A 26,668-nucleotide genomic window follows, 5' to 3' on the forward strand; every position below is an offset into this window, starting at 1 on the left:
AATGAGGCATTTATTATAAGGGTTTAATATATTTAAATGTTTTGGTTTTTGAGATATTTGAAGATATTTAAATATGCATGCTATAATAAAAAAATTGTCAACACCCTGTACATTACTTTTCAGAGTTAATTCTTGTATTGACTTTCAAGCCAGAGAAATAAACTTTACTAAAAAAAATATTGTTTCATTAAATGTATACAGGTGTATCAAAAATTGCTGGTCTATTTTAAATATTTATTTTACATAAAAACTTCGTTATTTCAAGTACAACACTATGTATTTTTTAAAATAGGTCGAAGCAGATTTAATTGCTCTTTCAAATTATATTAGGGTTTCCTGTACCTATCTGGCTCAGTTTTTGAATAAAAAGCGATTTTTCAATAAAATGGCAATCAAGATGGCTGGTGTCGCCATGGCAATTTGCTAGTGACAGTTAGTAGCTATTTTCAAAATCGACATTAGTTTATGGACTTAATTTAAATTTATAAAAGTTTACTTTTATTTAATTTACCTACAATAGTTTAATAAGTAAGTATTTATTATTTTATCAAGAAAAATAAAAAAATAGTTCTTTTTGATTTATGTAATAATGACTTGTAGATCTATTGGATTTTTTATAAAAGAACTAATTAAGGCAAATTCATTTTCTTCACTTCCAACGACATGTTTAATAGGCTTTTTACATACCACACTATCAGCCCTGCGAAATAGGAAAAGTAGTATTTCAAAGGAACGCTTGTCAAGAAAATTCCTATTTGGATATCTTTGAGCATAAACCCTTCAGGTTAACAAGCAATTGTCCTCACAAAATCCATATCCATTCCTTCCGCCAGCAGATACTGCTTCATTTTTCTTAATAAAATAATAAATACTTACTTATTAACCCTATTGTAGATAAATTAAATAAAAATAACCTGTTATAAATTTAAATAAAGTCTATAAACTAATGTCAATTTAGAAAATCACTAGAAAATTGCCATGGCGACACCAGCTATCTTGATTACAATTTTATTGAAAAATCGCTTTTTATTCAAAATCTGAGCCAACTAGGTATAGGAAACCGTAATTTAGTTTGAAAGAGCTTTTAAAAAAGCCTCGATTTATTTAAAAAATACATAGTGTTGCATTTGAAATAACGAAGTTTTTATGTAAAATAAATATTTAAAATAGACCAGCAATTTTTGATACCCCTGTATACATTTAAGGAAGCAATCAAATTATCTGATAAAGTTTATTTATCTGGCTTGGTAGAATTAGTTCTGAAAAGTAATGTACAAGGTGTTGACAAACTTTTTTAATATAGCATGCATATTTAAATATCTTGTAAAATCGCTTATATCTGGGGCTTACTCAACCGGGTCTCACAATGCAAATTCACCTCAAATATCCATTTAGTTGGTCATTGGCAAGCACTCTCTCATTGTACATTAAAATAACGAAACAAACATTTACTGATCTGGATAAAATTGATAGTTAAATAGTAAAACTTACCCGGGGGTACTCCGCCCCCTAGCCACTGTCATCACTGACATTCTATTCAATATATCCCATTCTATATCTTCCATCTAATTCAAATATTATTCGGATCTATTGATCTATTGGTTAATAATCTTCAACAACTAGCTAATGTCACCTGAAATAGTATAGGGGCTTCCCCCGGACGCAAATCTGCCGCTAAACAGATTCGCATCCCAATCGAATAGGCTAATTGGGGTACCTCACTACCCCAACGCCGCATCGTGTCAATCGAGAAGACAAGGGAGACCTCAGACTCTCAAGACCAACCTCGAAGGCAAGACGTCACAAGAGGTTTTCTTGTCATGGCCAAACGACCCGTTGCCTTACAGTACATGCAACGTTTATAGTCAAAAGACTCTCAACCTCCAAATGTCAGTTCTATGACAAAACACAACACAACACCAGGCCGGCCCGTCTACTACTGACTCTTCGCAGGCAAGCTAAGCCTCCTCTTACATCACAATTTTACCTGATCACAAATATTTACATCGCTTGCCAATGAATCATACTATTTTCTCTAATCGACTTTCAAATAGAGTGTTTTAGCATTACTAGATAAATAAATAGAGAGTTTCCGAAGGAATGCATATTCATTATTAGAATAGTGAATAAATAAAAGCATTATTATAACGAACTTATTTTCCAAGTTTTACAATCTCAAAAACAAAAGCTTTTAAACATATCAAACCTTTATAATAAATGCCTTTTTTTTTTGGGCCCATGAATCCAAAAATGAAATAAAATACCGGGTGTTCCATAAGAAAAAATATATCTTTGGTATGGATCTTATTTTTGCAACATCCTGTATATTTCAAAATAATATTAAAATGTGCGCATTACCTCCCCACATATACCCATAAAATATTTTGTTTCTACATCCTTCCTTTTTCGTATAATCAACCAAGGCGAATGAGGTGCGCCACCCTGTATAATTTCGAAATTTTTACCATATTTTCATGTTTTTTTTATTTTTTCTAAAACGGTATGGGAATTTGAAAAAAGTATAAACGTGGATAACCGTTTTAGAACAAAAGTAAAAGTTTTTATGCACAATGTATTTTTTCGAAATGTTAATAATAAAAGTTTTTTTCCTCTTGTAAAGACAATCCGGGGACAAAAAATTAAACCATATTTTCATGTTCTTTTTTATTTTCCTTAAGTCGGTATCGAAATTTGGAAAAGCATAAACAGGATTAACAATTTTAGAACAAGCAAAAAAATGTATGCAAAATATGTTTTTCTCGAAATGTTAATAATAATAGTATATTGTTTTATTAGGAGTAAAAATGACACTTTGTGCGGCGAGGCTGTACGTTTACATTACAGGCGAGGCACAAAAAGTAATTTTTACTCCGAATAGAACATGCTATTTTTTTTATTTTGTTTGAACGTTTTATATTGTTTAAAACGTTCCAAATATAAAAAAGATTTAAAAGTTATATCTTTATGTATTGAGTAACTATGATTACGCTCGCTGAATTTGACACTTTATGTCGTTTAATAATATATTTTCGTATTTTGTGCTCAAGCGTAAAAGTGCTTTACTTGTACAGCGTTTTCAGATGAAGCGGAGCGTCCGCGACTTCGAGCAAGTACACAGTAAAAAATGACCTGGTGGTAGAAAAGATATTTAGTGTGGTAAATTATCAGAGTGTTAATATTTACACTCGCGTTAATAAAATTAAACAGAAATAATAACACGCAAACTTTGAAAATCAAATCTACCAAAAAAAAAAGCGAAATTAGTGTGTGGAGTGTAAACTTCACTTATATTTGGTAAGAATCATATAATCAGTGTAAATGTTACCTTCCAAGAAATGTTGTTTGCCTTACATACGTCTTAAAAACACCCATACCGTGTTATAAAGACAGGCAAAACGCAGTTTTAACACTCGGGAGTGTTAAAAAAACCATCATATTGGGTGACGCGCGGCATATCCCCACTGCTTTCGCGTTCCTGCACGCCTATTTGCCTATTTCAAGTTGGTGGTTGTACGGGTTGATCGTTGTGTGTTATAGTGCCCATGATTTTGGCAAACTGATGCATAAAATTCAGTTAAACAACAAAACTAAATACGCCAAAATTGATGAAACATCAGATAATGTGAGTCTGAAATAGTCGAGTTAGGTAAGTAAATATCTAAGATTATGCTTAGTAGTTTGTTGCTTTGTAAATTTTAATGGCGGATTTATAGAAATGCGAGACTCGATACCTACATATTTATAATATAATTATTTCTTTCCTGGATTTTAATTTAGCGCCTTAAAATTGTTTTAAATTTTTAGGAGATATTTTATAATGACAGCTTAAGAACCTCAAGTGGCTTGGAGGCTCCGAACCGTAGCAAGATCCAATATGGTGCCAAGCTCCAAACGAAAGTTACCACCACCCGTTACATATAATAGTGATGACCCATCAGATGAACCAACCTTAAAAAAACCAGAACATTGAGAGAACAAGAAGTAGCAGACATAGAATTTTTTCAAAATGCTTGTTGCAAGACACAGAAAAAGGAAATCATGGAAAAAATTAAAAACCTTTTTATATGTAGAAAAATTAATGACTTTTCATTTGTCGATTATCCCAGATTTTTGGACACGCTAGGACTTGTATGTCACGTCATTTTAATTTAGTGAACTTTAAAACCGATTTTTTTATAATTTTAGATTGAACAAGATGTCAGCTTGCTATATCCTGCTAATGCCAATAACTTTGTGGCGAAGTTTGAAAATAAGGCTGCAAATATCATACAAATATACGAGGCGACAATTTCATACCTCAAATAAGGTACATATATATTATTTTTTATTTTGCGTTTACTTATAAATAGCTCCCTAGAGTAAGGAATATTTTTTGTTTCGTTGCCACCAAACGTAACTATACCTACCTAAAATAAGGTATACATATATTTTTTTATTTTCCTAGAGTAAGGAATATTTTTTGTTTCGTTGTTACCTACAAATAAATAAGGTATATTATATATTTTATTTTGGCCAATAAAATCCTTTATGGGTATTTCGCCACTGCACTGCAAGAAAATCTACGAAATAAAATAGTTATTTTTTGTAAACACTTCTGCGTTAAACCTAAACGGACACTGCTTGTCAGAAGTTATGTTTACAATTAAACAAATTTGCCTAACAAAAAAAAAATGCTTTAACGTTTTTTTGTCGTCGGAAGCAAAAAAAATACAAAGGAAAAAGAAAAAAACTATTTAAAAAAAATTGAAAATTTTATTTATAAATTTGTATAAGAGTAAACATAACTTCTGACAAGTAGTGTCCGTTTAGGTTTAACGCAGAAGTGTTTACAAAAAATAACTATTTTATTTTGTAGATTTTCTTGCAGTGCAGTGGCGAAATACCCATAAAACATTTTTTTGGAGAGATGAATCCGCCACATAGGTATAGACATTTTTTATTTATTTTGTGTTTTTTGTGTAAGGAATATTTTTTTGTTTCGTTGTTACCTAATGTATCTACCTAAATTAAGGTATATTTTTTGTATTATTTATTATATTATATAATAAAAACGTTTTGTATTTTTAATTTTTTTCTTCTTTTATGTTTTCCCACCTTAAATTTTAAATATAGGTAAGTACACGAACTGAAATCAAATTTACACTGTAATAAATGTATTTTACCATACTGATAAATTATTTTAACACCCAAACTATGTATATTTAACACTCAGTTAAAACCATTTTTACACTTAAAAATTGATTATTTACCATTACGCTTGGTGATTTTTACATTTAAAAATGGTTTTAAAAGATTTTATCCGTAGTCAAAAAACACTCACAATTGGTAAAAATACACTCTCTTCTTGGCTTTTTTAATTTTAGCTCGGGTAAAAAAGATATTAAATTGGATTAGTTTAACCCCACCTAAAAGGTTAAATCACACCAATATTTCACCATACTTAGGAACAATAATAATTACACTCACCAGTGTGGACAAATAGGAACCACCTTTGAGTGTAATTTGAGTGTAAATTTTAACACTCAATTTTTTACTGTGTACCATGAGTTTATATGAACGATTTCACATGGGTCGTGTATGCTCCGTCCGGATGAGCTATATTGAAAAAACATACGCGCGGACGCTCCGCACGTACGGTCCGCTCTTCATATTGTCATCACGTCATCACGTCGCAAAAAAAATAATACTTTTGTGACGTTTGAAAAAAAAGTTTTTCCATTTGTAAAGACAATCCGAGGACATACTGTATAAATAGATTTTTTCCTTAGTGCCCTAGTATTAACAGTTTCTAGAGATTGAGTCTGGGAGGGGTAGTGGAAATATTCAAAAAAAGTACTAAATTTGAATTAAATTTTTGCTGGAGGGTATTGTTACTGTGGAAAAAAATCTACTTGGATTGGTTTGGATTTTCTATTTTGATTTGTATTATTAACTTTTTTGTAACAATTTTATTTTATAACACATTTTATCTTATTAATACGTTTCTTCTTGAGAGAGGTAATTACCCCCCATTACCCCTCCCGTATATATGCGCCCCTGATTTTTGATTGCTCTATTTAAATGTTCCTTTTTTTATTTTTTTTTATATTTTTAATTTAATTTATTTTTTTAATACTTTTTTAAATAAAAATATTTCTGCGTTTCTATTTCTTATGCTATAGGTAATACAGGGCGAGTCTTAAATAAGTGCAAATATTTTCAGGGCTCGTAGATCTCGATAAAAGAAACATATTTTCTCTTTACCATTTTTCAGATAAGTCCAAAATAACTTTAATTTTGGTTTGGTTTGGTTTGGTTAGGTTTTTTTTTGAAAAAAATTTGAGAGCCACCGGATTTTTTCTGTGATTGCATCCCTTTTAGTGCCGTAACCATAGAGTAAAACCGTAACTATGAAAATAATATCAGAGATTAAGAAATTATACCGTGGGAAAATTTGCGGTGAACAGGCAGTTTTAAAAAGTTTTCGAAAAATATACAGGGAAATTTAAAAGAAAATGCACGATTTTCAACATCTTTTTTTGTGAATAAAAACCTCATAGACGTGTTCCTGGGGTCGAAATATACCAGCCCTAAAAATATTTGCACTTATTTAAGACTCACCTTGTATAGGTATTATAAATTTAAATTCTTCTCACACTTAACTACCAGATCAATAAAATAATCAACCGCGAAAAATTGAAAAAAGAAGAGATTGCAAAAAAGAAGAAGAATGGGTAGAAACCGCAACTGACTATTTTGCGCAATAAATGATTTGCAATATCGAGTTATCCAATGCCAGAAATGACACGAGAAACAAAATAGAATCAGTCAACGTATTTAGTAGCATCAACGCCCAAGGTCGTTAAAACCTTTGAATAAGAAGACTAAGGAAGGAGCATATCAAAAATCTTAGGTACACCGCGATGGGCCTCAAATATGGCCGACTTAAATTCTGGTTTATCAGTGTCGTTCTAATTTTATTTAAAAAATGTAAAACTATGATGTAGGGTAGACGTGGGGTAGACTCAATAATTTGTTATTTTATTTTACGTTGTGAATAAATGTTGGTAGTTATTAAAATTGTTATAATAATATATAATTCTAATAAAAATAGATAAGTTATAATAAGTATTTATTAACACAAACATCCGATACGCTACTGAAACAGGTAAGTCAAATTAACGTATCTAAATTCTTTGACATCTAATCTTTGACAAGTAATAAATAAAAGCTAAAATGCAAGAAAAATATATAATTTAGTTAATTTAAGTGAATTTCATAAATGATCGGTTTACTACACGTATGTATGTATATTATATAGTCACTTACTAGCGAAAAGTTGTTCCATTATTTCACTCAATTTTTGCCGAGATCTACCGCACGCTACACAACCAACTATTTTAGAATCTTTTTCGATAAATCGCGATAGTGTCACTGTTAATTTAAGTTCTGCCACAATTTCCATCTAGATTTACTACCTTTACACAACTATCAGTAGTAGAATAAATAATAAATAACATAAAATAAGCTCCGTAAAGACTGACAAATCCACAAATTTCAAATCAAATTCAAATGTGTCAAATGAATCGTCAAACAGAACTGTCAAGGATCCCCACCCTAGAGAGCTTTTTCCGCCCACCATGTATGAATACATGGATAGCATTATGCTCCTTCCTTAGTCTTCTTATTCAAAGGTTAAAACGAAGAAATTAACCAGTAAAAAGTCATAGTAAAAAAGTAGACGTATATGTATAGAGTACAACGCTTAAAAAAATTCACAGTTGTGCCACCTAAGTTTCGTTTGGATATGCATTACGATACGCACATTTAAGTACTTTATGTACGAACTTCCACTAGCGATAGCCTTTATAGACTTTGAGAAGGCTCGATATATCCTAAGGCAATAACAGAAGCATTATATAGAAACTCTCGCCAAAATATACAAAGAAGCCAAAGCAAGAGGAACGGTATATTTATAAAACAAGCCCAGAGCTCCCAACTGGCAAAGGAGTACGACAGGGAGACGCGATATCCCCAAAACTGTTTACAGAAACACTAGAAGAAACCTTCCGTCAACTGGACTGAACCAACAAAGAATTAAAAATAGATGGAGACTATCTAAACCGTCTATAAGATTCGCTGATGACAGTCTTAATTGCCAATAGTCCTGAAGAACACAACTACAAGCACAAATAAATGAACTAAATAAAGCCAGCAATAAAGTGGGTCTCAAAATGAATTTTGCAAAACCTAAAGTAATGCACAACGAACTAGTGGAAAGAAAAGACATTCTAATAAATAACACAACAGTGGAAATAGTAGAAGAATATATGTATATATTTAGGACAACTAATACACAGCTCGGGATCTCTACTACCAGAAATTAAAGAGAAGAATTAAGTTAGCATGGAGTACTTATGGAAGAAACTCAATCATATCCAAATCTACAAGCCACTCCATTCAAAGAAGAAAACGTTCGACTAATGTGTGTGTATACTATATCAACAACTCCTATTTTTGTAGGAGTTAATGACTTGCTTAATGATAAGAAAACTGCAGGTCTCACAACGCTCAATGGAGCGAAATATGCTGGGAATAACCAAGAGAGACCGTAAAAGAATAGAGTGGGCTACGACAAAAGACCCAGGTAATAGATGTCATCCACAGAGTCAAATTCCTCGAATCGCAATGGGCATCAGGACACCTGGCAAGAAGAACGGACAATAGATGGACCACAAAAATTACAGTATGGTACCACAGATGGTACCCACGAGGAATTAAGAGACGTAGAAGACCGAACCTGAGATGGGACCATGATACTAGGAAATTAGCAGAGATAACTTGGGCCCGCATAGTCAACAATAGACAACAATGGACCCAACTATAAAGAGGGTACCTAAATATGTGAGGGAGGCTACACCATAATTGGAAATGGTTGAATAAGCTGAAAATGATGATGATGATGATGATGACGTACAGTTATAAGGAAAATTAGACATCCTCTATTAAAAGTTATAAATCCTATAACCTTAAATATTAAAAAAAATCAAAATATATTTATAGAAATAAATAACTAAAAAACTTACCTAGTTCCATTGGATACAGCCACGAATTTATATCCAAAATCAAATCCATTTTGAACGATTCCGATTCACAGTGTAGCCGGCTCACTGAAAACAACAATAAAAATAAAATTAAATAACGAAACGGCAGCCAGCATACGTTAAGCTTGTACGCTATATTATAACTTTCTGTGAAAAAAATGTTTCCTATTGTATTGATCAAAATACTTGGAAATTATTGAAATATTATCATATGGTTGTGGTTTTTCCCATAATCTAAAAATAAATATGAAATTCATAATAATAGAACTGATAATATAGTTCATTCAGCAATGGTTGAATAATATAAAAAAGTTCGTGGAAAATCTGTCTAACGAACCAAGGAAGATTTTGACGCAACTTACCTGTCTTTGGAAAAAAAAAAATAATTATTCCGGTTGATATGGTTTGGTTTAAAACGTATATTTTATTAATTATGTTTATATGTAGTTTCTGCAAATATAAAACCAGCTCTCTTTAAAAAACACAATCTTTTTTATGTAAACATAATACGTAATTGTTCTATGATCTCTCTATATATCAATATATCTCTAAGTATTATTTATTCTTAAATTAATAATAATAGAACTGATAATATAGGTCATTCAGCAATGGTTGAATATATTAAAAAGTTCATGAAAAGTTGGTCTCACGGACCAAGGAATATTTTGACGCACATTACCTGTCTTTGAATAAAAAGATTAATAATTATTCCGGTTAATCCGTGCCGTTCTATTTTTATTAGAACGTGTAACAATATATCTAATATTAGGTAAACCCCTGAATTTATTGGTTTTGTTTTACGCTGTCAATAAATGTTATTGGTATAATAATAATAAATAATAATATATTTCTAATAAAAATAGATAATTTATAATAATAATTATTTAATAACAAATTTACCAGATACGTTACTGAAACATTAAAAGTCAAACTGACGTACACTAATTATTTTTGACAAGGAAATAAAAGCGAAAATGCAAGAGAAAATATATGTATAATTAATTAATTCTAGGTGAAATTCATAATTGATTGGTTTACTGCACGTAACGTATCTATATTATACAGGGTGGGTCTTAAATAAGTGCAGATGGTTTTAGGGGAGGTATATTTTGACACAGAAACACTTCTATGAGTTTTTTTCGCAAAAAAACACATTTTGAAAATTTGACATTTTTCAAAAAAATTAGCGCCGGGAGGCACGTATAGTCGCCCATACTAAAATATGTTAATAAAAAGTTGGTAGGCAGTGCTTTTAGTTTCAAAGTAAAAGAATTTTTCCAATTTTTGTCCGCGGTTATTTCCCCTATCCGCCACCTGGGGTCGCGTCCGATGGGAGTTTGGAGTTATCCACAGGGATTTTCTCAAAAACGGACTATGGAAACACGGAATATCTCAAAAACTGCGACTTTGACTGATTTTGGTATTATTACAAATTTTATTGCAAATATTATTCCTAATCTTAAATTGAAAACCACGTTTCGCTAGCTACTGTAATTTTGGAGTTACAATTTTTTTAAATTTTTAACCCCCTCCCAAACCCCATTACCACCCCCCACCCCCACCAAAAACTAATGACCAGATTCTCGGGTGCCACAGTACTTTTGTGCCAAATTTGGTTAAAATCGGTTTAGCAGTTTTTGAGTTATCGTGTTACAGACAGACGGACAGGCGGACGGACAGACAGACACCATAAAAATATTTTGTATTTAGGTAATTTATGACCCAAATAACTCATTTTGAGTGAAATTAAAAAAACTTTTTTTTGCCGATCTTAATAGCCTACCATACCTATTGGTATGGTCGGCTAAAAAAAATTGGAAATTCTTTTAATTTTCAGTTAAAAATAATATCTCTCTTTATTTTTTAATTTTCAAAGTAAAATAACTAGGATATTTTGAACTTACTTAATAATAGTCTCTTACGGCTAATACTCAAAAAGATGCATCGGAACCTTTAAACGCAACGGAACAGCAGAATTAGCATCGGAACCTTTAAGAGCACTTTTTTACATAAAAAAAATCCTAGCTTTAATTTTCATTTGTTGAAATTACTGTATCTATATAAGAATAAAATAAGTAGCCACCCCAATGGAAAGTACCCTTTCAAAGCTGTTACGGAATTTTACAATATCACCATTCGCTTTGGCATTAAAATGTGAACTTACTTGTGCTAACTTCGATAAAAAAATGTTTTCTCTTTACCGTTTTTCAAATAAGTCCAAAATTACCGATATTTTACTTTGAAGATTTAAAAAAAAATGAAATTTCGCTTAAATTTTGAGAACCGCTGGCTCTTTTCTGGGTTTTCTTGTAAGTTTAATCTACTACTACTGTTGCTATATTATGAAGATACTAGCGTGTACCAGCGACTTCGTTCGCGTCGAATTAATCATTTGTAATGGTGATGATAAAGCAAAGCAATAATTTCCATTAACATACAAACTGGATAAAATTTTCTCACATTTATGTCAGCATGAGAAAAAACAATATGGCGATATTATTATATAACTTGGTAATATTTGAGGGGTAGTTTCATCTCGTTGGAATTTGACTTTCGAAAAATCCGTTTGCCAAAAATAAGCTTTTTACGTCAAGCAGTTTAAGCAGAATCGTGGTTAAGAAATTACCCAACTTCTTGGAACACCCTGTATGATTTTTTAAAAAATTTCAAAATATGTAAAAAAACCAAATAAATTATGCTTGTCCAAGCGTTTTTCCGAAAGACTAACCGTTTTTTAAATAACAAATATTGTAATATATTAGGGGCGTTTTCATCCTCTTGGAATTTGAGATTCGAGAAACCCCTCCTTATCTAACCTCTACACCCCACAGTCAATCCGTTTGCCACAAATCAGCTTTAAACGTCAAGCAGATTAAGCAGAATCGTGATTACTCAATGGTCATATTTTATGAAACACCCTGTATAAATTTATAAAAAATCTTAAAATATGTAAAACAACAAAATAAAATATACGTGTTTAAGAGTTTTTCCGAAAAACTCACCGGTTTTTAAATAAAAAATATTTTAATATATGAGGAATGGTTTCACCCCCTTAGAATTCGAGTTTCGAAAAATCCCTTCTTGTCGAACCTCTACACCCTAAAGTCAATCTGTTTTCCAAAAATCAGCTTTTTACGTCAAGCGCTTTAAGCAGGATCGTGATTAATCAATGACCAGATTTTTCGAAACACCCTGTATACATTTTTAAAAAATCTTAAAATATGTCAAAAAACAAAATAAAATATACGTGTTTAAGCGTTTTTTCGGAAACTTGACCGTTTTTTAAATAAAAAATATTGTAATATTTCAGGGGTGGTTTCACCTTCTTGGAACTGGAATTTCGAAAAATCCCTTCTTATCGAACCTCTACACCCTAGAATCAACCTGTATACCAAAATAGAGCTTCTTACGTTGAGTGGTTTGAGCAGGATCGTGATTAATCAGTATGTCACTCACTTAAGGATTTTATATATTAGTATAAGGTACTTTACCCAATTAAGGCCAGTGCTACTATAAGGCCATACGCCCCCTAGCGACAGAAAACAAACCTAACGTAAAAATTGTAACTAACAATAATATATACCCATGCGCTCTATAACTTTAGTCTATGGGTGATTTCAAAAAATCGCCAACAGATGGAGTTACAGCACATCGTGGTTTGTAGCCGTTTTCGTTAACGGGATTCTTGTATATGTTGTTTGTGATTTTTTATTGAAATTGTTTTTTATAACTTTTCTTTTTACATAAGGAGTTACCAAGGTAAGTTAGCTTAATGGTAGTAATTTGGGTTTTTTGTTATTTTCAACTTTAAAGGAGTTACGAGGGTTTGTTGTTTTAAGGTTATGCGTTCCTAATAAAGCCACCTGAGTGGCCTTGTTAGGAACTATGTGGCCTTATTAGGTTCTTACCTATTTTCTTCTCTATTCTCAGAACATGCCACCCACACAAAGAGCAAAATGGTCCGAGCAGCAGTTGAGGAGAGCTCTTGCGAGTATAAATCAGGGAATGCCTGTCCTGACAGCGGCTAAGCGCTATGATATTCCGAGACGAACCCTTCGAAACCATGTCACAACTGGAAGTTTCGTTAAGAAATTGGGGAGATCCTCAATACTAACCGTAGAACAAGAAAATGAGTTGTGTCAACGTATTATAAGGTTAGGCAATATCGGAGTACCTTTGACAAACAAAATCATTCGAAAGTCGGTGTATACATTTGCAAACACTAGAAATATTAGACACTGTTTTAATCGAGAAAAGGAAATGGCTGGCAGAAGATGGATAAAATTATTTTTTGCCAGGCACCCAGAAATCACCGAGCGTAAAGCTCAGCTTCTTAATCCCGCTAGGGCCCAAAAAATGAACAAAACCATTGTAAATGACTATTTTACTAAACTAAAACAGATAATGACTGAAAAAAACTTTATTGACAAGCCGCACTTGATATTTAACATGGATGAAAAGGGTTGCAGATTGACCCTACACCATCAGCAAAAGGTCCTTGCCAGAAAAGGTGAAAGGAGGGTTCACATAATTGCAACGGAGCATGCCGAAAACGTGACTGTGGTCGCTTGTGGCAGCGCAGTTGGTCAAGCCATACCCCCAATGGTCTTATTTAAAGGAAAAAGGTGCAAGGACGAATGGAAAGAAAATATGGCTCCTGGGACTGTTATTGAAATGACACCTAAGGGGAGCATGACCACAAGTGTTTTTTGTAAGTGGCTACAGCACTTCGCTAAATTTAAGCCCGAAGGAGACGTTTTGCTGATAATGGATGGAGCAGCCTCTCACCTGGATATTTCTGTTTTTGAAACCGCAGATGCATTGGGAATAACTCTTTTGTGTCTGCCTAGCAACACCACACACGAGTTACAACCACTTGATAAATGCGTTTTTCGCAGCTTTGAACATTATTGGGACGAAGAAGTATTACTGTATTGGACAACTTTTCCTGATAGAAAAATAACAAGAACTCGGTTTGGTAAGATACTCAGCGAAATTTACCCAAAAGCTATGTCTGTGAAAAATTTACAGTCGGCTTTTGAAGCCACTGGAATATTTCCATACAACCCTAATTCCATACCAGAAATTGCATTTGCTCCTAGTAGATTGTCCTATCGTGCATCTCCTGCAGCTAATAATGAAGATGGAATGGAAGATCCACAAATAAATCCTCGTAACGAAGTAACGTTAAGCTCTTCAGAATCAGAAGAAGGATCCGATAGTGATTCTGATAATGAACCACTCATTAATTTGGTTCTGAAGAAGAAAATATCTTTGGATTGTAACGGTAATAAAACTACTGATGCAATTGAACCTGAAACTAGGAATGAAAATCAAGACTCAATTTTGAATGAATCGAGGGAGAGTATGAAGGAATTGTTTCCAACACCTGAATTAAAAATTCCAGTCACTAAACGACGCAAAGCAATTAATTCAGCTGCTCAAGTTGTTGTCAGAGATTTATTTAACAAACCTTCCTCTAGTTTTGCCGAACCTTCCACTAGTTTTGCGGTACCTTCGACGAGTAACAGAGAAAATTTAACTCCTTCAACTTCCAAAGTTAAGAATAAAAATAAAGCTTTAAAAAGTAAAAAGCCATCAACGGAGAGTTGGTACTGCTTTATTTGTAAGGAAGATAGGGTGTTAGACATGCGACTTTGTGTGTTGTGTTGCCGATACGTCCATGAGGAATGTGTCGGGTTATGCAGGGATAATAAAACCAAGTTTGTTTGTTACGATTGCGAAATTTAGTAAGTTTCTTGGTTAAATAAAAATGTTATCAACAAAAAATTGTTTTTTTTATTGTAATAGCTCCTATTTATCAATTTCTGCACGTGGCCTTTAAAAGTGCCTGGGTTACCCAATAAGGCCAATTGCAGTGTTTTTAAAAAAACAAAAAAAATCCACAAAACAAACAAAAAATTATACTTTTTTTGATGTAGGATCAACATATATGAAGCACTAATTGTTCCCCAATATTTTCTACAAGGGTTGGATTAATATTTTTCTTGCAATGCCCCTTTAAACCTTAACGTGGCCTTAATTGGTTCAGGTACCTTAGATTATGTTTTTTAACTAAAAATTTAAAAAATCTCAACATTTTTCGCGAAAAAAACTCCTAGATGTGTTTCTGGGGCCGAAATATACTACCCCTAAAAATATTTGCCCTTATTTAAGACTCGCCCAGTATAGTCACTTACTAGTGAAAAGTTATTCCATTATTTCTATGGATTTTTGACCGAGATCTACCGCACGCTCAACTAGTTTTCAGTCTTTCGATAAATCACAATAGTGTCACTGTTAAATTAAGTTCTGACACACAATTTCTCCTATTTCCTTCTGTAAAGCTTCATTTAGAATCTCACAATTGGCAATTAGTGGTTTCAATTACACTTTATACTTTTTAGTTTACGACCATTCACAATGTTTAAAAAACACAATTAATATTAATAGAATATCATAGCAACAGCTTGCGATAGTCAGTTGTATCCATAGAGAAAGCCTAAAGGCCGATTCTCACCTAAGCGGCATCGAGCGAAGCGACGCGGCGCGGTGCGTCGCTTCAAAATGATGTTTCCAATTGTTTGCGTGTAATCAAATGATACCGTCCTCACCTAAGCAGAGCGGCGCCAAGCGTATTGTCGCGGTCCGGTGCTGCGATTTTTCAACGCTCCCAGGAGCGTTGGCTCGCGGCACGCGTGTCTAAACTCGGGCGCGATCGCCTGCTGACGACCAAGTGTCAAAAAACATGCATGTTCACGAAGCGTCAAAAGCAAGCCACGCGACGACTTGAATAGGTTATTTAAATTGTAAAAATTTGTGTTTGTAGTATTTTGAAAAAGCATGGACGCGGAAAAAATTGATCGACTGATAGTACTCGATCGACTGATTAGTACTACTTTGTATTATTGTAATATTTTTGTAATATTGAGTACTTGTTTGTAATATTGCCGTTTTTTTTTGCTCTTTTTCTGTTCATGTTCATGACATATTGCAGCGACAAACAAAAAATCTTCTGATGATGAGGATGTTGAATCATCTAACGTGCGCGAAGTCATTGTCGTCCACCTACGTATACACTCAAATACAAACAAAACTGTACTGTTTCGTTTCTGCTGCTGCCAAATGCCGCTTAGGTGTGAATAGACGATCCGAAATGACGCTACGCCTCGCGCCGCGCTGCCTCGCTCGATGCCGCTTAGGTGAGAATCGGCCTTAATATTTAGCTTATAAAACAATCAACTTTTGATTTCTAACCACAATTTCTTTTGACGGAAGATAATCAAAGGCCAAAATTACATTCCTCGCAACTTTTTAAGTACAATTAGTGGAAAAGTTAAAAGTTTGTCAACTTTTTCCACTAATTGAAGATTACTACCAGTAATTTTGACGTTGTGAATGCTTACAATGAAATTAGAAGAACAAACTTCTACGCTAATTGAAATTATTTATTTATTCCACTAATTTTGTCCTCAGAACCTCGCAAATATATAGTGGAATAAATTAGTGGTTTCAGTTACACTTTATACTTTTTAGTTTACGATCATTCACAATGTCTAAAAAACAATTAAAATTAGAATATATCCTAGCAACAGCTTGCGGTAGTCAGTTGTATCCATAGAGAATGTGTAATATTTACCTTATAAAAACAATAAACTTATGATTTCTAACCACAATTTCTCTTCTTGGACGGATGATAATGGCTAAAATGACATTCATCGCAAATTTTGAAGTATAATTAGAGGAAAAGTCAAACGTTTGTTAACTTTTTGTATGTATTTATTATACTTCAAAATTTGCGAGAAATATCATTTTAACCTTTGATGTCAAGAGAATTTGTGGTTAGAAATCAAAAGTTGATTGTTTTATAAGCTAAATATTAGGCTTTCTCTATAGGTTTGTTCCCACAACGTGTTCCCAACATGTTTGTGACATGATTGTGACTTCTTCCAAACCCGTGTTAATGCGCAGGTCTCAGATAATGCAGTTTCTGATCGATTTCAAACTGTCTGTCAGAACAGCGAATCCCCTACTCTTCTTTTTTGATCTAATAATACAACTAATTTTAACTCCTACGTAATTCTGAATAAAGAAGAAAACGACCAGGGAATTAACCAAAGACATCTTTTAATGTTTTTGGTTTTGTTCGTTTTAATCAAGTTTTAATGTTTTGTAATATTGATTCATATGGGCCTGGCCCGTTCCTCCATCGGCTAGTCTAGGTCTGTGTCTGTATCCGAAAATTCGGACGCCTCAGATTCTTCGGAAGATTCAAAATCGCTCATTTCTTTTCTTTATTTTTTGAAGAAAAAAACACTAAACAACAAAACACCTTTTGTAGGTTCAGTTTAACAAGTAATGACGTTGGGTCGCAATCATAGACTAATGTCACGTACTAGAGATAGGGTACGAACATAGTGGAGGCAGGTTTCTGCTTTCCGGCAGCCAGCGCCGTCTCTGGGGACCTATTCTTGACCACTCGCATCTTCAAATATCGCTCACATCTCGCATCTCCGAAAAAGCCATATAACAATACACGTGATGCGTAACTTTGCGTATATGCATCACGTGTATTGTTATATGATATAAAATAATAAATATAGACTTGTTTACTATATTTTATGTTTTATTTGATCATCAAAGTGTAACACATTCTCAAAACTAAAAAATAAAATTATGAAAACATACATTTTAAACACCAACAATAGAGCACATACCGCCAATATTTTTGATTTAACAAATAAATTATAATATAGTATAGACTAGTACTTAACTATTACTAAAAATACTATATTACCAACTATACTTACTCATTTATGATTAAACATTTTTTTTTTAGTTTGTTCATAAATGTATTATTTCTAAGATGTCTAAAATGTCTTTAATAAAAATGTTTAGTATCCAGCACGAAAATAATGATCGACTGTAAATATCAAAATGCACAAATGAATAAAAACATAAACTATAAACACAAATCACCGAACTTTCCGGCAAATCAGGAATATCTGAATTAATAATTATTTAAAAATAACTTGACGGATCACCAACATTTTGACAACTAGACCAAAACTAGACCATAGATGGTAGTAAATATAGAGGCTGTCATGTCACCTTCATATATAAATTAGAAACCTGTACTTTAATGTCTTTTACGCCACCTGGCGATGCGGAAGAAACTAAATTTGTAGTTCCATAAAATTATTATTGAGTGTCTAGGGCCTGGTCGCAATACGCATGCGCCGGACACTTGCAAAAGATCCGCAAACAGGTCTGACTGTTAGCTAACAATCAGAATTTTCTGTGTGAACAGCGTACTGTTGGTTGAAAACCAATCAAAAATTTCTGTGCGAACGCGTTTTACTCTATTGCGCATGATTATCTGTTGGAAATATGTTTCTTACAGATGTGAGAACAAACCTTTTGGATATAATTGACTAACGCAAGCTGTTGCTAGGATATTCTATTAATTTTAATAGTGTTTTTAAACATTGTCAATGATTGTAAACTAAAAAGTATAAAGTGTAATTGAAACCACTAATTTATTACACTAAATGCAAAGTTCTGAATGAAGCTGTAGTAATTGAAAATTACTACCACTAATTTTGACGTTCTGAATGCTTACATTGAAATTAGAGCAACAAAGTTCTACGCTAATTTGGAGGTACTGAATGAAGCTTAATCCTTCTAAATTTACTACCTTTAATTAAATAACTACCATTTGTAGATTGAAAAAAATAGCATTACGCTCCTTCCTTAAATCTCTTTATTCAAAGTTACCTAGGAATTAAAACAACATCAGACAACTGTCACTGTCATGTATCCTCTCATTGGATAGAAATCGCATAGTTCCGACACAAACGTTCAGGTTATAAATGCAAGTAATCTAGATAATTTATTATTATTGGGGTTTGATCAATCGAAAAATTTATGAAGATTTGCAAGAAATGTGGTAGAATACCTCGATTCACGGTATTAAGCCCGGATCGGTCACGATTTCAAATCCATGGTCGATTACCGAGACTCAATCTATGTCGCCCACGCGATATCCGAACTTGACATTGAACTCAATAGGAGGCGCTCATACGGAGGTCGATAAATAGTAAGAGAGCAAGTGTCATTTAACGAGGGAAGTTGTTTATAGGTATTAGACCAATCAAGGTACTATACCAGTCCTGGTTAGTGATGGGAATACCAGTTCCACGTGAGTTGCGTTATAATAGCGACCGTTCCAGAGAAATACCGGGATTTTGTAACAGAAGTCCCGGTTTCCTGTTCTCGCCTATGCGGTATTTATGCTGTATTTCTATCTACCTATTCCCATCCCTGCCATTATGTACAAACTTATAGACAACAACAATTCATAAACAAATTTAATTATGTTTAGCTTTCAGTTTTGGAAATAAAACTAATAAATAATATAATTATAATTTATTGGTATTCAACACTTTTCATTTGCTATCTTTTCTTCAGACTGAAGAATAGAAGTTTTATATTTTTGCCACTAATATTTAGATTTATATTCTTTTTTTTATTTGTAAGATAATTATATTTTTCTATCTTCAAAATTAGTTCTTCTCGAGGGCTAGTCTGCTAATGAATTTTGGTGTACAAGATGTTGGCATTATTGGGTAGGTATTAGTGGTATTAGTCATGGTAATTAGTGGCATTAGTTGGCATTTTTTGGCATTACTCGTGGTATTAGTGGTATTGTATTAGAATTATAGTTGGAATTTTTTGCATATATTGTGACATATTCGTGGTATTATATGGGAATTAGTTTGGAATTAGTGGGAGTTAGCATTCGAGAAATGTTGTTATTTAATCTGTATTTTTTGCATTACTTTGGTATTAGTGTACAGAAATTCGTCAGCGGTTTACCACTCGGGTATGTCATCTATTTTATGACTAAGTGTATCTTTTATGGACAAGAGCAATTGTCATATTTATTTAGGCTTTCCATTTATCTTAGTATGAATAATACAATATAAGACCTTTTTTACTAGCTAAGACAGATTTAGTAAGGGCAAAATAAATATTGTTAAGGAAACAAAATATTTAGAAATCATTCTGGACTCGAAGCTTTCCTGGAAAAGGAACACGGAAGAAAGAATGATAAAGGGAATAAATGCATTCTATGCATGTAAGAAAATGTTAAGAAGAAGATGGGGTCTGCAACTGTACATTATACACTGGATGTATACTGCTGTAGTTAGACCAATCATCACCTATGGAGCACTAGTATGGTGGGAAGCGGTACTAAAAAAGACTAATAGAAAAAGCCCCACAAAAGTACAGCGATTAGCACTAGGTACAACTGAAGCAAGGAACAACACAGCGCAAGCTGCGCTAGAAGTAATTCTGGACAATCAATCGATTGGCTCGTAAAGGATCTGGCCGCTAAGCGTGCCCTAAGATTAAGAGAATCCAATCTGTGGAACCAGACCAACTACGGTCACTCGAGGATATTGCCAATGATTGGGAAAATCATAGCGGAAACGTGTCCACATACTGCTAGACCAGAAAACGGACCATATGCTCACCAAACATGATTTTGGAGAAAAGATAAGAATTCGCAACCCGACAAGAGAAGAATGGGAAAGCAACCGAGTAATGAACACTCAAGAGATAACAGTCTACACAGATGCTCGTAACTTCAGGAGACACAGGTATAGGCATGTTCTCAGAGGAATTAGACATCCGACGATCTTTAAGGCTATCGGATGGCGGTAATATTCTACTAGAAGAAGTTTGCGCTATAAAGGAAGCGATCAGTTGTATACGAGAGAAAATCGCTGATAGACCAATAAGAGATGGGCGCCGACAGCTTGGGCGCTTTAAGAAACATCACCAGGCAATCAGTGAGATCGAAAACTGTGATGGACTGCCGAGAAGCATTGTTCTGGCTGCGTCCCACCCACTCTGTGCTGGGTGCTAGGCACAAAACACATACACAAGAAGAAGTGCTAGCGCCTTGCTAAATATTGGAAAGTTAAATTGACGTTTAAATTTGACACTGTTGACAAGTCTACTGCTACTAGCGCCCCCAATATCGCTTGTAGGAACTACGGACTAGATGGTCACGTATGGCGGGAAGTTTAAAAAATAAAAAAATTTAATTTATTTATTTTTAATTATAACATACATAAACACACAAAAAATACACCATTTTTTAAAAATATGTTTATTATCAATATCAAATATACAACAGAAATTAATTTCACAATAATAAATTAATAAAATTAAAAGAATAATGTTACACGTACAGATCAAGAGACAAAATTAATTATAACAGAACTGAAAAAAGGGCGTCATAGATGGCTTAGAAATGAAGATACATATCATAATTTTGAAAGTAAAATTATATGGGAATTGTCATCGATCATTTTGAAGCCAACTGGACGAGTTATTTCAAATATACAAGCTGAGTTCGTTCATAGTGCTCTGAGAAATCTAGATAAACAAAGAATAATAAATTAAAAGTATTCCAGGGGAAAAGAGAGGAAAAACCTGTATCGTCTCTGATATCTGACAGGGAATTGAAAGTGTTATCTTTTTGCTCGAAGTTTTCAAGTCGATCAAAAAGATGACATTTACAACAATACTTTGCCGTAACTTTCACAAATATCAGAGAGAGTACAGGTATTTCCTCTCTTTTCCTCTGGGTTGCTTTATATCTGTTGTTCTTTGTTTATGTATGTATGTAATTGTCTTTATTTCCCACAAAAATAAATACAAGAGAAGTAATTACATAATAAACACAATGATTGTGTTTATTATGTAATTACTTCTAAATTAGATATTTCTAAATTAGATATTAGAAATTTATCTATATTTCTCAGAGTATAATGCCGAACACGACTACAGTATATAATTTCAATATCCTAAGTGGAAAGAAAAAAGATCACCTTTCTGTTTTGTACTATGGTCCCTTTCTTCCGATGGCTCATCTCGTTGATATTTAGGAAGGTATCCATAAAATATATATTTTACTATCGGTTCTGGGATGAAAAAATATAAAATTTAGTTTGATTTGACGATCCTTTTCTGTCACCTAAATCAGGAGAATGACAATGACCATGTTAAGATGAAAAAAATTATTTATCAACACTTACCTACACGTTAGTCCTATTATATTTGCCTAAATAATCACGTTAGTCCGAGGAGTTTTATCAAAAACCTATATTTGCCTAAATAATTTATATATTAAATATTAAATTTCCAAAGCAAACTGCAGCGTGTAAGCAAAAGAAATAAAATGGCGACAAGTCAACGTCAACTACCCGACAAGGAGAAAAGTGGTGATCGAATGACAAATTATGGTCAACAAAAATGGTTTTTGTCTCCTTTCAACGCACGCTTTAGAAAGAAAAAGAGATGAACTTAATTACTTAAAGAACGTCAAGGTTTTATCTGTCACTCTTGTCAATAATTTATCGGTAAGGAAGATTCCTAGAAAATCGCTTGTAGTCAAGTTTTGACCCATTGCCAGTTCTCCCATAAGAAGTGTCATCCACCTGGTGCTAGACCACATCAATGTGATGGGCAGACTCGCCAAAGAGGGGGCCAGGGGAGAGGCCGTTGGTGATGACCCACCACTGGTGACAATCAACACACTGAAGGAAGCTATAGAAACTACCATCAAGGCCAAGCTGCAAGAGACGTGGTAACACCGTGAGGACTGCGCTACTGTGGGGAGCTCTAAGAATGTAGCCAGTGGTAGATAGCAAAAAGACTAAACAACTACTAGAGCACAAAAAGAGCCTAGTTGGTACGCATAATTATTGTAGGTGTCATTACTGGAAATTACCCAACGATGGTAAACCTCGTGAGATGGAAGATTTCCAACGACGACTACTGCAGAGAATGCGGAGAGAAAGAGGAAACCATAAATCATCTGCTCTGCCACTGTCCGGCACTGGAATACCGACGCTTTTTAAAACTTTAGGGCAAAGTTTTTTGGAGGGACTAGAGGAATCAGCAGAAGCCAACGTCAGCGACATCGGGAACTTTGCAAAGAGCTAGGTGCTTTAATGCAAAGAAAGAATAAGAGGAAGGTTTTGTACAATAATACAGGGGTATCGCAACGGGCCCAAGCCCTACGAGTGAGGAAGGGCCCGTTGATCCCAAACCCCAACAACCTAACCTAACCTAAAATTAATATTGTGCAAAATATACATATACTTATAACTAGAGAATTAAAAATATTCCTTGTATCAAGGTGTAATTATAGTAAGACATCCTTAGTAAGTAGTTGTAAAAAAATATATACCTAATGTACTATTTATTATTATTTAAAATATTTACTTTGTATTACTTATTTTATTATCTTTTGTATTTTATTTTTGACTTGTTCTACATTGTTATGCAATAGGGGCGGATACAGAAATTTATTTTAGGGGGGGCCCAAATAAAAAGAATATGCTTTTTAGTGCGCCATTTTAATCGAAAACTCTAATATTTAACCCATTTTACAGGTTTTAGGGGGGGGCCTTGGCCCCCCCCCCCCTTTATCCGCCACTGTTATGTAATATTATTGAACTAAATCTATCTATCTATATTAAATATATAGAATATAGAGTTACAACGGAATATTTAAAATAATTAATAAATAGGTAGATATTTTGATTTCACTTGCATACCTACTACATTTAAAAGAAATCGACCTGCCAGGACATCCCTAGTCAACTAATGAGAAAATGTACCGAGAAAGATACACTGTTGACCTTGAACTTGACAACAGTGAACGAGAATGTAGCACAAAACCAATGCCATACATACGTTCTAGGCAAGTTCTAGGTATATAGTTTATAGTAGCTTCAAATACTGCTGTTATTTATGAATATAATACTGATGATAAAAAAAAGAATCAAGGATTCAAATAGCGTTTTTGATATATTAGATATTTTTGTTTGTGGGTGTAAAGAGTATACTTATTTAAAGAATTTGTTTTTTAAAGTAGGTATACAGAAATAGGTACAATATTTTTCTTCACTAATTCAAACGGAACTCAACGTATATTTAAGGTTAATGACATAAACGAATGTAGTTATAAATAATATTTACAACCCAAATCGATGTTTATTCAGTAATTTATTGTTTTATAACTGTCATTTTCAACTATACAGGTTGAGTTTCCTACGATGTTCTCTATGAGTATCTCGGAAACTACTGAAGATAGAGAATCGGTTAAATGGGGAAAGAATTGCAGTTTTGTGAGGTCATAAATATGGGCCTTTCAGATTTTTGAAAAAGTTCATGGCTTACTAGATATTTCGAAAAAAATACAAATTTTGTCAATTTTAAAACTATCCCTAATTCCATTATAATGTATTATAGACAAAAAGTTTTCAGATAAAAGTTGTAGATAATCACATACCTAATGAGTTTTTAAAGCCTGTCATTTTTGACATATGACACAAACATATGCTTTTTTAAACGGAAACCATAGTTGGCCATAACTTCATAAAAATCGTCATTTTTTAAGCTTTTCAGGTAAAATATGTTCATTTCGAAAAATTACTGAGTTATAGCCAATTCTTATCTTCCTTGACTAATTTCACTTAGTTGGTATGGTATTCTTATTCTGTTATGATTTATAACTTATAAAAAGACAGAATATATTATTAAACGATTTTTTACAATTTACATTACGCACACTAAAACTTAAAAAAATATATCACTACCCCATACAGTTTAATTTATTTTAGAAAATGTTCGCCCGTACCGCCTCTTCGAGTGCCTCTCTTAATTCATCGAGAATAAGGCCCATGCAACTGGTCCACCTCTTCCGATGTTTGTACGTAACCACCCTTATTACGGTGGTTACGGTTTGCGTAATTATGATATAAATAATTTTTAACATTTCTTTTATTATGGAGGGGGGGGGGGTAGGAGGTGTCATAATGAAAGTCATGTTGAAATCACTCTATTGATACGCGACTATCTAATTTTAATTTTTGTAACATGTCTTGAAAACTGTTCTCTAAAAAACGTAACGTTCACTGGTCATCGTATCCTCGAAAATGTATGGCCAAGAAAAGTTGAACTAATCCTACACGCTTTTCTTCATTTAAAAATTCATATTTACAATTTTAGTTTATTTTAATTTACAAAGTTTGGATGTGACTATGTGACAGTTTTGCATTTCTGAAGGCAACAACGAATGAACTTGTTTCCATGGCCAACTAAGTGAAACTGTTTTAAAATGATAAGAATTAGCTATAACTCAAAAAAAAAACATATTATAGCTTATATCGCTGAAAAGCTTAAAAAATGACGCTTTTTATGATGCCAGGGCCAACTGTGGTTTCCTTTTAAAAAAATATATGTTTGTGTCATATGTCAAAAATGACAGGCTTTAGAAAAAAAACGGAAGACGCAATCTCATTAAGGATGTGATTATTTACAACTTTTATCTGAAAACTTTTTGTCTAAAATAGTGTTAAGGTGTATGTGGCGCTAAACTGTATTGCTGGTTGCCTACGTGTCAAGAAACATGGCGAATTCACCAAAAGTGAAAGACGTTTTTGTTGAAGCGCCATCTCTTAGCTAAGTGCAAAAGAATCGGGCAGAGGCGGAATTTTCCAGTAGGAAGTAGAACGCTCTCGGAGAATCTTAGAAGGATCGAGAAACAGTCAGTAGAGTATACATATAAGCCCGCGTAATAGGCAATTGGGACAGTTTTGAAGTTTGAATATACCGCGTTTTAAATTATTACGAATCGGACAATTTGATGAAGAAATTTTATAAATAGTTGTGTTATAAGTAGTAAATTAAGAGAAAAATAAATTCGTTAAGTATTTTATCGTGAGTTTAAATTAGTGGACCCACGGAATCCGTAACAATAGATTATAATGGAATTAGAATCAATTTTTAAAATAGCCAAATTTTGTTTTTTCGAAATGTCTAGTAAGCCATGAACTTTTTCAAAGATCTGAAAGGCGCATATTTATGACCTCAGAAAACTGCAATTCTTTTCCCATTTAACCGACTCTCTATCTTCAGTAGTTTCGGAGATACCCATAGAGAACATCGTAGAAAACTCACCCTATATATTATGTATACCGGGTGGTGCATCGGAGTTGGAAATATAAGATGCAAATTTTGAACTGGCGTCCCATGCAAATTTTGAACTGTCCAAATATTGGCTCCCATATTAATTTTACAGCTAATTCGTAAATAGGTTTTTTCAAGCTATACGCTCAATACACATGCCAAATTTGGTCGGACACTAGTGATATCAGAACGGATTGATGTCGATGCAGCAATTACTCAGTATTTGTGTTGTCTACAGGATAAAGTACGGACTTATTTTGTAGGGAAATTCTTCTGATGCTCAAAGAATAATAATATTACAAAAAAAGATGTCTACGCAATATTTTAAATCTGAATCCACATGAAAGCTGCAGAGAAATTTTTAGAACCTATAAAATCTTAAAACTACCTAGTATGTATATTTTGAATGTAGTCACGTTTCTCTTTGATAACTGGATGTTTTTCAAAATACAACGCATCAGTACACTACAAGAAATAAACACATCTTTTCCAGACAAGTATAATTTCAGTTATTTACAAAAAAAATATTG

The 26,668-nt window shown here is 33.2% G+C and overlaps 1 protein-coding gene and 1 long non-coding RNA gene across 5 annotated transcripts in view; one reads left to right on the forward strand and one right to left on the reverse strand.

Moving 5' to 3' along the window:
• Positions 1-26,668, reverse strand: part of LOC115878352 (DNA-directed RNA polymerases I, II, and III subunit RPABC3) — a 75,798-nt gene that overhangs the window by 34,578 nt on the left and 14,552 nt on the right. For all 4 annotated transcript variants that reach the window (XM_030894821.1, XM_030894822.1, XM_030894820.1 and 1 more), the window contains one exon: positions 9,066-9,149. In XM_030894821.1, coding sequence (XP_030750681.1) covers positions 9,066-9,149 — 84 coding nt within the window. The remainder of the gene's footprint in view (positions 1-9,065; positions 9,150-26,668) is intronic.
• LOC115878356 lies at positions 3,123-4,534 on the forward strand. The gene is made up of 3 exons (XR_004049506.1): positions 3,123-3,646; positions 3,805-4,128; positions 4,186-4,534. It is a non-coding gene; the product is annotated as an uncharacterized LOC115878356 (long non-coding RNA).

The sequence above is a fragment of the Sitophilus oryzae genome, unplaced genomic scaffold (genome assembly GCF_002938485.1).
Source record: "Sitophilus oryzae breed Bouriz unplaced genomic scaffold, Soryzae_2.0 scaffold_1508_pilon_pilon, whole genome shotgun sequence".
Lineage (NCBI taxonomy): Eukaryota > Metazoa > Arthropoda > Insecta > Coleoptera > Curculionidae > Sitophilus > Sitophilus oryzae.